Raw genomic sequence first — 15,539 nt, forward strand, 5'->3', positions numbered from 1 at the left:
ATTACTACATTAAATTCGTATTTACGTAATTTTAAATTGCACCAAACGAAGTAATACAATGTGACTACAAAATTGACTTATAGCTTACCTGTAGTTTTTGCATGCTGAGAATAGTCAATATTGCCTCTATGTGCTACACTAAATTCCCGTTTTCAGATACAACAGAATGCTTTGAAACAGTTAGCTTTCACAGGATGAAACCAGGAATATATTTCTTCCTAACATGAATGGTAAACACACGTTTTTAGTTCTCTTCCTTGTGGGTGATTTTACCCTATCTTATCTTCATCACTACTCTCATGAAAGCAGCTATGTGCACAACTGAAGTAACCAGTTAAATACTTGGTGCCTTTGTGGCTTTGAAATTGATTTCACTATTAGTACCGATGGGATAAATAAGGAAAAAAGCATTCAAAAAGTACGTATTGATTATCAAAATAAATGCGAAATTAGAAGTAGATATAAGTGGCAAAGTTGACGACAATGCAGGCAACAGTGCAGTCAACACCGACAAATATTACGCTGCACAGGTGGCAACAAACATCTGTAAATCGCCATGACACAAAATCGCCTGAGAGCCACTGATCAGAAACTAAGGAGCCCGCGGTGCCAAGTTACAGTTCCGCATAACTGTACACCCAGATGAGCATTTATTTCACTTGTGGCACTACCAATACTGGCCACACGGGCACCTCTCTCACGCATTGTGCATCCCCTTGGCTATGGCCACATGAGTGTTACTTTCACGCGTGTTTGTACAGCAATTCATATTGCCAATATAGATCACTATTTGTTTTAGTCCTGCTTCGGTGCAAGCTGTGGTAATTTTTACTGTGCATAGTTAGTATCGACTCTGCGTGTGTCAGGAAAAATACATTATTTGGTCTAGTGTTGCAAAAGATAGAAAAATACAGGATAAATTCAAAAAATACAGGACACGGGATCTGACAAAAAAAAAGTAGCTAAAATACGGGATTTCCTGGAAAATACGGTATAGTTGGCAACCCTAACTGCTTGCATTGGCTTTATTAGCTTTCTTCTTTTTCAGAGCAGGTAGTTGATACCCATAGACGTATGCATGCTTCTGATGATGCTTTACAATCTTCATTAACTAGTTATATTTATGTTGCAAAATATCTTTTTGGTTGCTAGTAACTTAGATTGTATTCTTGGATTTTGGATAATTGGGAGGAGTTGAAAGATGAAGAAAGTGTGAGTTCAGGAGTCACTGTGAAAGTTTTGAGATTTCCTTAGTTGGTGTTGATTGTTTAATATTCAAGAAAGGTGTTTCATCATGATAGCAATTGTTAGTCAGTCATGCAATTTTCGCCGGCCAGTGTGGCCACACGGTTAAAGGCGCTTCAGTCTGGAACCGTGCGACCGCTACGGTCGCAGGTTCGAATCCTGCCTCGGGCATGGATGTGTGTGATGTCCTTAGGTTAGTTAGGTTTAAGTAGTTCTAGGTTCTAGGGGACTGATGACCTCAGATGTTAAGTCCCATAGTGCTTAGAGCCATTTGAACCATCATGCAATTTTCAGTTTGCTTGGCATCCTGGGTGGACCACTAGTCCTTCATTTGTTTTACTGCAAGTGTCAGTCAGGTTGAGTGGATATGGGGAAGGTCGTACTGAATGCAAATCAGTGTTTGTAACATTTTCAGCAGGTTTTGGAGAGACACCCCAAAGAAACATTTTACAAGAAGTTCAATTAGTCCAGACACAAGATAAGCTCTATTTAAGATAAATTTTGCTGGTAACGGCCATTAGTGGCTGCAACAGAAGAAAACTAGCTTTGAAGCGGGATGATGATTGAAGATAATTCTTGCTTCTCTGAAATCAGAGCAGTAGTAGTTTATAATATTCTGGACGAGGACATTTGGATACCATAACTTTAACCTCTTTGTAACACCTGTGTATGTTTAACTCTGCCAGTGAGCACTATAAAAATTAAATCCTGAGTGTTATAACTATCATAACTAGTGGCAGAAGAAGGCTGTACCAACTCTTAACAAAGTGGCACTCATGCATTTGGATCTTCCCAGAGAAATTGGCTCATCAAAAGTAAAGAAAGCATGATATGGGGGGAAAGCTTTTTGAGCATATCCTTTGTGACAAGGGTCTATATCACTACCATTGTTGATGGTGAAAGCCATGACAATAACTGCAGGTTGTTACGTGGGAATTTGCATAAGCTTAGTGTCAAATCTGGTTTTATCATGACAAAACACCACATGACAAAAATTAACATTGCATGAGGAGGCTTGGGCTCCAGAAACTCCTTTGTTCCCACACTGTAGCCCAAATTTAGCTCTATGTGATTTTTTTTTTCTTTTTCATGAGATGGAATGGAATTGCCTACAGTCAGCAATTTGTGTATACAGAAATATTGATCTCTGCACGTGATGCTTACCCAAATGATACGTCAAGATGTCTATTATAAAGCAAATGGTGGAAAATTGTTACATTGTCTATTATGACCTTTCCCAACTGGTCTGAAGGGATGCAAAATGCGTAGAACATAAGGGAGAGTACTTTGAAAAGGTGAAAGCCATGACCTGGTCCAACATTTTATTGATTAGTATTGTTAGATGCTTGCAACTTCAGTTGTGTGTAAAATTTAAAGCTTGGTGATAATACTTTATATCCCAGTAAAATTTGATTTGGTGCAGAATATGTCAGGTGAAGTATTAGTTCAACTTCACATTGAATTCTGACATGGCTATAATTCTTCTTCAAACTAATTAGGCAAAAAAAATTTTTTTGTTTATTCATGGTATAACAGCTCCCACAAATGTCAGGTGAATGCCAAATGATCTCCATAGCATGATAACGTATTAAGCAATCAAGCAGTCTTATAGGTTAGTAGGCAGCTGACAGGTTTACTATGTTTTAATTTCTTTGAATATAACCACTTCTCCAAAGATTAAGGTTTGCAAAGAGCTTAGCAAATTGTGAGAATTCTTATAAAATAAATTATGATGAACACTTTGTGTACACTATTTTTTCTGTTTTTATAGGTATTGAAAGCTTGCAGCTACCTGAGACTCCTGTGCTGAAAGCTAGTGCAACATTCCTAAAATGTTTTATTAAACAAAGTTGGGAGTATGTACACTTCTCTACCATTGTCAATGACTGTGGCGAAGCACTAGTACAGAGAATTCTGTTGTGCATAGGTAATGTCAATACATATTTATATATTTGTAGTTTCTGTAATAATGAAAAATATTTAGTCATAGCTGCTCATGTTATACATTTATTCTCCTGATAAATTTAATACTATTTTTCATCCTCTATTTTAGCACTAGTGAGTGGAAGTACTGTGTGTTTATTAATATTATAAAAACTGGAAATACTGTGTTTATCAGAACACTGTTTGAAGCTGGATATTACAACAATTAACATCTATAGTCACAAAATTAAAAGTTGAGTGGCATGGCCACCTATGAACAGGAGACAAAAACATTCATTTTTACTCAATGTAAATTAGGTCCTGTTCATTATTGAAAAGTAATAATTGTACTAGTGAAATAGTATAGTTTTGTTTCCAGCAGTAACATGGAATAGCAGCATGTTTTTAGCAGAATGTTCTTAGTCCTTTTCTAGGACTCAATTTAAATTATTTATGTGTAGGTGGTAGAGTAATATATTTCATTTATGATGGGTATTTGGCTTACTTTGTAAAGTTGTACACTGGCAGACAAAAAAAGTGAAGCAACTGGAAGGGGAGGAGAAAAGAAAATGAAACTTCATGGGTTGAGATGGTAAGTGGTCTTATTTCAGCCATTACAAATTCGAGTTACATTTGCAAAGAACTTGGCAGTATGAACCCACTAATATATATGAAGTTGCACCTCCTCTGACCTGTATGCATGCACTGATTCAGTTGGGAAGGGTGTCATAAAACCACTGTATCCTCACCTGAGGCAAGCTAGCCCACAACTGTTGTAATTGGTCCTCGATATTCAGGGTACTGGCACTGGCATTGCCGTACAAGTTGGTTCCACTCGTGTTCAGTCATGGATATAACTGAGGATATTGTTGGACACTGGAGTACTTCAGCATCACACAGACAGTTCATAGAGAGACGTGCCATGTGTGGATGGACATTGTCTTGTTGAAAAATGATACCATGATACTGCTGCCTGATAAGTAACACTGGAGGACACAGAATATCCATGACATACTGTTGTGCCATCAGAGTTCTCTCACTCACCACCAGCCGTGACCTGAAGTCATACCGGATATCTCCCCACACCGTGATGCCAGAAGTAACTTCACTGTGCCTCTCCAAAACAGTGGAAGAATGGAACCTCTCCCCAGATTGCTGCCATACTCACAGACAATGGTTGTCCAGATTATTGCAGAACTGCAATCCATAACTGAACTCAATGCAGCACCCTTAGACGCGGTCATTGGTGTTGTGCTATTAACAGTGGTTTATGCATGGGATAGTAGTCCCTACTTTGGCAGCTGCTGCTGATCTCTCACCAATGATGCAGGATGACACAGAATGTTGCAGGAAGCCCATTACTTGTTTTCAGATGGCAGGTGTCGATGTGAAACACATTTGCATATAGTGCGACACTGGGTTACCTTCAAATCTGAATGTCCCAAAAATCTTGATATTGCACAATTTGACCAGCTGGTCAAACAGACAACCAGAATGAGGTCTTTCTCAAACCCTGCCATTGCTGATGTTGCTATCTCACTTGGGTGTTTGGCATTTCTGTGTCCTTCAGTGATCTTTCAACATCACATGCTGTTCATGCCCCTTATATACCCTACCAGGTCTGGTAACAGCACTAAACATGAACAACATGAATGCATGATGGTGGATGTTGACCAGTTGCAGAGAATTGCTTCTGTTATCATTTACATACCAACCAAGGGTGTGTACATATGAGAAGTTACTTTGGAATCTGACTATGTCTTCTAGGTGCTTAACTTTTTTGTCAGGCAATGTGTGTTCCTGTATTATCACAACAGTGGACCATATCTGCCCACCTCTACCTTGTGACTATTTCTATTTACCTAAAACAATGTGCTGCTTCTTATTGAAGAAGAATCATACTCAGTGCAGAATTTGGATTTTTTCTTCAATACATCAAGTTCTGAGGGATAAATGGTTTACTTTGTGTTATAACGTCAAGTTTAACACATATATTTCAGAACGACACAACACATATAAGTCACAGAGTAAGTTGACAAGCAAGACATGTGTACACGTTAGCATTCGAATGAGCACAGAGTCCCAGTGTAGCGGCTGCTGCTCGGTTGGCCGCTTAGGTGGCGCAGCTGCTGCATGGCTGGCAGACAGCGCCGCACGTAGAGGACGCACGTAATTGCGCGGCGGTGCTTTGAATGATCGGCGAGTCACAACACTTTTCCCCCCTTTAAAATTGTTGCACTGGTCTTGATGGACGCGTCCTGGAGATGGCTAACGTCCATAGGCGTTGTTTGACTCGCCGTAAAGTCTCGAGGAGGAGGCTTCCCGTATGGACGGAAGTGTCCCTGATGATAACGGGTTGAGATGACAGGAGACGTAGGGGTCAAATCTGCTGGGGCCCCATGCACCAATCTGCCCATTGCGGCAAGTCCAGTTGATATGACAGGAGACATGGGCGATGTGTCGGCGTCCGTTGGAGGAGGAGGCGAGTAGATTTCCTCTGACAGAGGATAGCCATCCGGTTCCTGCATGGGCACGTCTCCTGGTGGCGTCCGTTCTTGTGCTGGCATCGTGATGACGGTGAGAGGGCTGCGTTGTGAGTATCGAGAGATGCCAAGATCCCGAGCGTCAGGTAGAGCCAAAGGTGGTGTAGCGGCATTCGGAACAGGCGTTGCTGGCACACGAGGCCGAAGCTGGTCCGAATGACGCACTGCAACACCTGTGTCCGTCTGGATTTCATACAGGTGTCTGCCACGGTGTCTTAAGATGCGGCCCGGGCTCTATTTTGGCCACCTGCCATATCCCCGTCCCTAGACGAGGTCATCGGCGGTGAACCAGCCAAGTGAAGGCACCCGCGGCCGTGAGGTGGAAGGCCGCAGAAGATGAAGTAGCGTGCGGGGCTGTCGGCCATGTAAGAGCTCATCCGGGCTGTGGTCGCCCATGGGGGTGAAACGGTAAGACGCCAGAAACTGGAGAAGCGCATCATCAGCAGCAGAAGCAGTCAGAAGTTTCCGCATCTGAGCCTTAAATGTGCGGACCAGTCGTTCAGTCTCACCGTTGGATTGTGGATGGAATGGCGGGGCCGTGGCATGCTTAATGCCATGACAAGCACAAAAATCCGCAAATTCGGAAGAGGCAAATTGTGGACCATTATCAGTAACAAGATTAGAGGGGAGGCCTTCCAAAGAAAAAAATGCGGGCGAGAGCACTGGTGGTTGCCGCGGTGGTAGGCGACGTGCAACGGACAATGAAAGGAAAGTTAGAGTAGGCGTCAATTACGAGGAGCCAATAAGTACCTAAAAAGGGCCCCGCAAAGTCAGCATGAATGCGCTCCCAGGGCTTCTCAGGCGAAAGCCACAGTGACAAAGATGACTTCGGGGCAGCGGCCTGTGACGCACAAGGGCCGCAGGCAGTGACCATGTGTGCTATTTCAGAGTCAATGCCAGGCCAGTACACATGACGGTGCGCCAGATATTTTGTGCGAGACACACCCCAGTGCCCTTGGTGAAGGAGGCGCAAGACCGAAGCACGCAAAGACGCAGGTACCACAACACGCGGCGAAGCATTGTCAGTGGAGAGGAGGATAACACCATCCCTAGCCATGAGGTGGTAGCGCAAAGTGTAGTAGTTCCGCAACGGATCAGAAGTCTTAGCGGATGGGCGATCTGGCCAACCCTTCTGAATACAGCGTAAAACCTGGGAGAGAGTAGGGTCAGAACCCGTAGCAGCCGCCAGCCTGTCCCCAGTGATGGGGAACCCGTCCACAACCCGCTGCTCGGCAACATCCAGGTGGAAACACAAAAGTTCGTCCCTATCGAATGCCTGATCAGGACCCACGGGAAGGCGAGACAGAGCATCAGCATTCGCATGTTGAGCCGTCGGCTGGAAATGAATCTCATAATTGAAACGAGACAAGTAAAGATCCCAACGCTGGAGGCAGTGTGCAGCCTTGTCGGGAAGTGACGTTGATGGATGAAACAAGGAAACAAGTGGTTTGTGATCCGTAACAAGATGAAATTTTGAGCATTCGAATGAGCACTGAGTCCCAGTCTAGCGGCCGCTGCTCGGCTGGCCGCTTAGGTGGCGCAGCTGCTGCATGGCTGGCAGAGAGCGCCGCACGTAGAGGACGCGCGTAATTGCGCAACGGCGCTTTGAATGATCGGCGAGTCACAACACTTTGCAATACATGTTCACATGGAGTGAGTTTTATGCATCCTAGTTGGGCATATTGGTTCTGGAAGATAGCCTTCATAGTGTCCACCCGTGTTTTCTTAACAGCATTTGTAAATAACTTTCAGTATGTGGTTTCATTAGGTTTTACACCCAAGTACTCCCACACATGCTATATTGCTGAAAAATTTGGCGATCTAAAAAGTTGGAAAAATACGGAAAAATCTCTGTAACTGCTATTGACGTACAGCTTCACAATTTTCTGCTGGGAACTTCTTGCTGGAAGCCCTGCTAAAAGAGAAAACATGTGCAGCAACAAGATGTCCTGCAGACATCATAGAAAATCCAGGGTAGAGGTGCTCTGCAGAAGCCCTCTCAACATACGACATTGCTAAGGCACAAATAGAAGCTAAACAATCTCATTTGCGTTCATTGCAGTTTTCATGTGTTCTTTCCGTGACACCTCTGCAGACATAGTTGTGAGTGAGTATCAGTGGCTGGACACACACAATTTTGCTGGAACTGCACATCTTTTGTCAAGCACCTTATGTGGGTGCTTTTATATACTGTGCAGTGTCGTCGCTTGTGCCAGGTTTATGAATAGCAAAACAGTTGTGCAGCTTGACCTTTTTATCATGTAAGTTTATGCTCTCTTAAAGTGCTCTGGTGAGGAAACCTAGAGGCCAGCTACTATTCCTACCATCAGTGAACAGTTTTATCTCAGTGTCCTTAGGTGATGAGCTGTGCAGCAACGTAATTCGCCAGCCTCTCACCATTTAATTATGCATACTACCCTCAAACTCAGTTATATGGGGCAAAACTCAATAATTGCTATGTAAATACATGCTACTTGTTACAATATTTTTTCATCAGGAAACAGTGCTTCGTTGCTCGACAGTTTGCATTCTGCTCAATCTTGTTGGTCATATGTGACAGCACACACACATGATCTTTGGAGGTGGGTCATGCAACTCCACATGACACTACGGTAGTTGGTAAAATCTTTTTTACAGCATGTTTATGGAAAGGATGAGTGGGTTGACTTCAGCTTAATGCCCAATCTGATCCAGGCATTTTTGACATTCATGAAGAGGTGAAAGTTTTAAAAGAAATTGTGAGTCGGTACTAGCTAAAATCTCAAGCTTCTGTGGAGTTGGTCTGATAACACTGGCAAAAAAGAAGAAGAAGAAGAAGAAGAAGAAGAAGAAGAAGAAGAAGAATGTTTCCTGCACATCATGAGTCAACTCTTACTAATTTTGGGTCGAGAAAAACAAATATGACGATGAAAAATTTTCTTTAGCTCTAGTTTCTGTGGTACACATTAGGTGAAAGTATTTCATATTAGCAGATTAAGAGAAAAAGATACATTTTAATTACATATCCTAACAACATTGAAATTGTATTGGAATTTTTGAAAATGGTAGTTACATTTTAAGAGTTCTAAATTGCTGGAAGAATACCTCGCAGATGGTTGGGTCTGAAGAAAATCATGTGGTGGCCGCATGAGATCATTTCCTTTCAGCTTGCCTCTTCTAAAAGTGTTCCGGAGCATCCTGACATCGAGGTCAACAGTAATTTGTAAGCATTGCTTCATTCCAATGGCCCTGATATCTTTGTTCCATAACAGAAATGTCCTGATGGAATCTTTCTCCATGTTCACTACTGACAGCTCCACAACTAGGAGGGGAAAAGTCTAGGTGGGAGTAGAGAAAATGGATTTTAAGGGACATGCTGCATCCAAGGTTATGGTATTTTTACAGGAGTACTTTCACCAAATGAATGTAGTTATCATCTCTTTTGTTGCCTAGAAATCCACAAACAACTCCCTTGAAGGCTTCCCAAGCTTCTTTTTCTTTCCCCTGCAAAACTTGGTCAAATGCAGGATCATTTACAAGTTCTAGAATTTGTGGTCCGGTGAAAATACCTTTGTTAACCTTTGTGTCACTTAATTTTTAAAATTTCTCTCATATGGCCTTAAAGGCCGTCCTTCGTGGTTGATACCTTAGACAGAATTTTTCTTTAAACCTAGTTAGAAATGGGGGGGGGGGTGATGGAAGAGGAACATATTTAGGGTCCAAGAGAGGCTGGGAAATGACATTTTTCGCACTAGGGTTAAGATTTCGTACTGGCCAGTTCGCTTTAATATAATGCAATTTCCTATCCCTACTGTTTCACTTACATAAGAAGCAGCAATGTTTTGTGTACCCCAGTTGCATTCCTAAGAGTACGGCAGTGACTTTTAGATCACCACAGATTTTCCATTTGCGTTCATCGAATCTGATTGAGTCCAAGAGGGCTGATACCTGCATATGTCTCCATGTGAACTGCATGACCAACAGGAATAGAAGGAAGAAGGGCTGCCATCATGAAGCAGCACAGCTTTCAAACTAAGCTTGGAGGAAACTATGAATAGCCTCCATTCAGTTGGATCATGGTTCAAATTCAAAGATTTCATCAAGCCATTTATATTGTGGCAAACAACAAGATTGATTGTTTCTCCAAAAAGGGAAGCAGTTCCATGTGACTTTTCTGTACTGTGAGACTGTGACGTCACTTTTGAGAAGATTCCATTGCTGTAGTCGATACCCAAGAATTTCTGCCTTCTCCTTAATTCTACTTGACTCAGTGTGTGCAGTTTATCATCTTTTCCCTCATCATCAGGGTCACAAGATGTGGAAGGCTTGTTTGGTTCTTCTTCTTCTTGGTCCACATTGTCTTCATTTTCTACTTCAAACACATAATTTTCAGGTGAAGTGGGAACTGGTAAACTATCTGAATGCAGGATGGGTTGATTAGCAGACCGAAGATTTGGGTAATGAACTGTTGGTCTTTTCTTCATAGACAACACTTCCTTTGTAGGTGTAGGCAAGCAGAAATAGCAGTCATCTGTAAGATCCTGCCAAGCCATAGGCACAGCAAAAGCCATGGATGGTTTCTTATTTTTCAGCCATTCTCACAGTGTATTTGAACATGCGTTGCAACATAAACATGTGGAGCCCAAGACTTATCTTGGTTCATTTTCATTGTTGGCCGGTGCAACCAAACTACGATAAATTTAAAATGGAAAATTTCGTTTTCTAACAATTTTGTAACTTTCCATCAACAGATTATTATTGTTGTTGTTGTTGATCTTGTTATTTATTATTAGTATTATTTCAAGTTTTTGTGTTATGGACAGGAGGAAACTGCCCAAGAACCATGATAGATCATCTGGCTGATCTGTTAATGATGCTCAACAGAAAACAAACAGAAATGTTTGCTCGATGGCTTACTGACAATGTGTCAGCAATTGAGTTCCCAGGGCACGGTGTGAGTCAGAATGCAAGAGCACAGTTTGTACAGATGGTTTTGAGGTATGTGGTATTAAGTTAATTTTACTGAATAATTTTTAAGTCTTTGAGATATGTACGAGTCACTAAATTTTCAGTGATTTGTGCTAGAAATTTGTTTGTGATACTGTGTATGTTAAAATCTTAAAATTTACAACCCAGGTGAATATTTTGAAATCTCATTCATGTTTCATTTCTTGACTACTGATGTATATTTGTACTAACATGGTAGGAAAGTTGTGGTAGAATGTAAATAATTTAGGTCTTGAAGAGATGACTCACTGAATTCGTACTGAAATAGCCCGTACCAGTAAACCCTTGATTCTTTAAAGAATCAAACTCCCGTGCATGAAACAGCTTCAAATGTCATTCTTTACAAATGTTAAATATTTTACTTTAAGCACAGAAGTGAGAAAAAGATTAGGAAAAGTTTGAACTTACACTTAAAGTTCGTTGGGGGTATCTAAGTGCTCTCATTATGAAACACTGCATGAATGTGGTCTGGGTAATGTATGCTCCATTTTAAGCAAAAGCGAGTTTTTCACACATTGTTATGTTTATGACATCATGCAGCAAGCTATGTATCGTACAATGATATAATTTTGCAGGTACATTCAGTGGTGTACGGGATACCTTCTGCAAACTGTGCTGGGAATAGAGTTGGTAGTAAAGAAGTAATAAATTCAAATGTCTTGCCTGATGCTGAAGTTGTACTGTACGAAGAGCAGAAATGTAGAAAGCGATAAAATTTTTTCCTTTCATCATTTTGTGGGAAATGTCAGTGAGAAAAAGTTTTGTAAATGTTTGAAGTTATGTTTAATTTTTGTTGGAAGTCACTAAGTACTCTCATTTTCAAATACTGGATGAATAAAATCCTGTTATTTTCACACCATTAGTTATGCTACCTCAATACAAACACACAGTTTCCAACTGTAATATTTGTCTTATCGTGATAAATGTTTAATATACCTCTCAATGAGTAGATTATGACAGCATTTTAAATTTGGCCAATAATTACACAAAATATTGAAAATCAGATTCATGTTGCCCCTGGAAATTATTAGATAGGCATCCTGCAACTGGTACAGGATTATATGCTAGTTGCGAAGTAATACAGATTGTTGTACTATTTTATGAATGTTGATACACTAATAGAGTGTTGTTACATGCTACTGCCACAGTGTTAACAAAATGTAAACTCATATTTTTTTCAGTTCAGTCATTAATCTTTTCAGAATTACAGTAGAAGCAGCTTATTTTCATGTTGCTGTGGAGAGGAGGAGGATGGGAGAGGCAGTTTTGATATAAGGAAGTATGTCCTCTAATCATGCAACACATTTGAAAAGGAAATATATTACTGTGATCAAACTATTGATTTTGTTTGCTGTACTTACCAGTATGCCTTGAAACGTGTTACGTACATAACAAAAGCTGTATGAATAACACAGTTTCCAACTGTCCTCTCAACCTATTCCATTTGACTGCACTATGGTACTGTAATTAATATAAATTTAACAGTAGGTATTACATTTTACGTAGTAGCAGTACAACCAACTGTGGTCATAATTTTGTGTGTGGTTTGCAGATATTAGCTGTCTCTGTAGTTGTAATATCTCATTGTTGTGCTTCCAAGTTCTTCACTGAAGTGGTAGTACAGAGCAAGGTGTTCTGTTGTCACAGGCATGGAGTTATTGCAAGTGTAGTCTGTGGTATTCTACACTTCTGTTATTCATTCACAAGCAACATAACTGTTGCCTTATGTACTGACTCTGGCCTACTGCAGAATCCTAGAATTGATTTTAAGTCCATTGCTTTATTGTCTTCAAGGTTCCTTCTGAAATCAGTTCATGCAAAATACAGTCTTGTTGTAAGTTACAATTTAGAAAAAAATGAAAAGCACCAATCGGAGTTAGCATATTTCCAAAATATTTTAAGGATCTTATAGCATATATGTTCTGCATTAAATTATTTAATGTGACTGCATTTTTACTGATTCTGTACAGGGAAAGAGCCAACAAGCGGAAGCTACAAGAAATTGTGAGAGGATTCACATTGATTTGCCGTGGCCTTGCTGGTACAGAGTTTGGAGGACAGTTAATCATTTTATAATGTAAGTAACTTATTTTGCAGAGTCTTGTGACTCTGTCGTTCTCTTGGAAGTCATTAAAATTACGGTTTATAACTCTTAATGTACACGTGTCTAGGGGTCCCTAAGGGGAGATGTGCACTGCTATTTCAATACCCACTGAAATCGAATAAAGTCACCAAGTTATACAACAGCGATGCCTTCTCTTAACAAAATACCGTTACAGAGATATTCCTTGAATAAAACAGTGTATTAAATCCACTGATTTATGAATTTCACAATCAGTCATGTTGCGGGTCCCATGTAGTTTAAATGGCTGCTGATCAGCACACAAATGTTAAGTTGCCTGTCATGTCCCCATTTCACATAAAACATTCAAAGTGTGAATTCCCTCAGAAATATTTTAGAGTCCAGAGCTGTCTACATAACATCGAAATCCTTAAGTGGTTGCATAACTTGAAGTTCATCAGCTGTTGGAAATGTTTTTAAAGTTCAATGACTGTTAAAAATATTTCAAAGTGTGATGAAAGTCGAAAATATTTGAAGTCAGACTCTAGTTGGAATATTTTCAAGTCCCACAACACAGCACACTAGCAGAAGTTCCCTGCGTCCAACAACTATTGAAATATTTCATAGTCCAGCACCATGTGAAATATTTCAAAATCCTACAACTTAGCAAATTACCTGAATTTCCAAGTCCACACACGTGACCATTTCACTGCTCATCTCCCGACACTCACTAGCCTGGCAGCCTAAAACCCTAGCTAGCAAAAGACTGTCTTCACAAGTGCCAAGTTGCAGTGACCTTTTTTCATTGCCATTGAAGTTGCATGGTGTTTCATCATTTAAAAGTTTTTCAGTTTGTGTAGGTGTTATAAATGTCAGGACTGTGCATCATTCCAATGTCCATCTTGTGACGTGTGTATAAATTCTTTGTAACTAAAATTTCACCTACAGTCCTGTTTTTATAGTATTGAAATCATGCTTTGTAGCATGAAAGTTTACACAAAGACAGGTTACTTAAAAATAGTTATATTATCAAATGTTGAGCAAGTCTAAATCACCAACTTTAATGTGGTGGATGTTATTAGGAGTGGCTGCTTTGTGGAGGTGCTGGTTTGGATAATTGCGGCTTTTGATTCTTCTAACCCAAGCTGTTCCAGCTCATCGGCTCCGTGGTGAGCTGCAGAGCGCTCCCTGCTCCAGGGAGCCGTGTCGCTCGCTGTGACCATTCAAGTGGGCCAGCACGTGGCACGGCTGGCTGAGGCAGGTGGCAAGGCAAGCGTTTTGATGTGCCACCTGCGTCTTACAAGATCGACAACCTCATACTCTTAGCTGCTAAGACGTGGTGGCATGCTACACCAGGAAATACGATGTTCAGGAAATAAATAAGAAACAACTATTTTACAAGATATTGCATACTAAATTTATTGGGCCTTTGTAGCTTGACATCTTCTTTTCATTACAAGATCGGAAATATCGGGCGTCAAAGTGTTCGCAGCGTTAATGCGGAGGATGGCCTTCATTGTTGCATCCTGAAGAAATGATCGTTCCTTACTTTTTACTCTTTTCATTGCTGAGAAAAGCTGCTCATAACAATACATAGATCCAAACGTGCACATGATCTGAGCGGCACTGTTGTGAAGCGTGGGAAATGTTTTTTGCTGTAATGAACGATACCATCATTACAAATCCAACGTGTTGTAGTACCTCTCTTTCAACAAAGTTGAATTTTGCAAATCAATAATCTCCAATTGAAGTGACGATGACAAGTCATCGGGGGAAACTGAAAACGGAGTGCTGAACACTTTAAGTTCTATTTCCAAACTAGTGAGGTCTGGGAATCGTGTTTCAGATGACGTGATGAGCTGCTTTAACTTTGCTTGGTAATCGCCGAAAGTAGTACCTTCAGGTAGTTTTAAAGAAGCAAGACTATTGAAGAACGTTAAATGTCCATTACTCATCTGCCTCTCAAATAAACGTATCTTTTCCATGAATGTTTTGATCGGGTCATGCATGTCAATGCCCTGCAATGACAGATTTAAATTATTCAGATGCATAGTTACGTCAGCTAGGAACGCCAGGTCTGATATCCATTTTATATCTTTCAGACAATGCATTTCTTCCCCTTTCACTTCAAGAAAAAGGGATATTTCCTCACGAATGGCAAAGAAAACATCAAAAGCTTTTCCCCGACTCAGCCAACGAACAGTACTGTGGTAAAGTATATCCCCATACTCTGCTTCCATATCTTTCAGGAATCCTTCGAATTGGCGATGATTCACATCGTGACGCCGCTAAAATTCACATACTTCACGACTTCTTTCATTACGACACCTAGCTCTACTGTTTCAGCACACAGTGCCTCTTGGTGAATAAAGCAATGAAGATTCAAAATGTCTTTCCCGAATTCGTCCCTGAGTTTATTTTTCAAACCAGAAGCAAAACCTTTGTGAAGCCCAATCATTTGTGGTGCACCGTCTGTTGCTACACAATGGAGCTTATCCCACGGCAAATTCGTATTGTTCACTGATTCAAAATGTCATGTCCTGTTGCGGTGTAATCGAGTGGTACCACATCCAAGAGTTCTTCAGTTACTTGCAGCTCCATGTCAACACCACACACAAAGACTGTAAGCTGAGCACAGTCCAATGTGTCGGTGCTTTCGTCAAGCACCAGCGAAAATGCAACACAGCTCTCCACCTTTTTTCTGAGCTGTGTCTCTAAATCCGCTGCCATGTCAAGGATTCGACGAGAGATTGTTTGCTTCGACAGGCAAACCCCTTCAA

General features: G+C 40.8%; 1 protein-coding gene across 1 annotated transcript in view; it reads left to right on the top strand.

Annotated features, from left to right (window-relative positions):
- Window positions 1-15,539, top strand: part of LOC126183871 (importin-13) — a 190,990-nt gene that overhangs the window by 166,557 nt on the left and 8,894 nt on the right. The window contains exons 15-17 of the mRNA XM_049926165.1: window positions 3,017-3,172; window positions 10,514-10,688; window positions 12,668-12,774. Of these exons, the coding sequence (XP_049782122.1) occupies window positions 3,017-3,172; window positions 10,514-10,688; window positions 12,668-12,773 (437 nt within the window). The 3' untranslated portion in view covers window position 12,774. The remainder of the gene's footprint in view (window positions 1-3,016; window positions 3,173-10,513; window positions 10,689-12,667; window positions 12,775-15,539) is intronic.

This window comes from Schistocerca cancellata, chromosome 4 (genome assembly GCF_023864275.1).
Source record: "Schistocerca cancellata isolate TAMUIC-IGC-003103 chromosome 4, iqSchCanc2.1, whole genome shotgun sequence".
Taxonomy (NCBI): domain Eukaryota; kingdom Metazoa; phylum Arthropoda; class Insecta; order Orthoptera; family Acrididae; genus Schistocerca; species Schistocerca cancellata.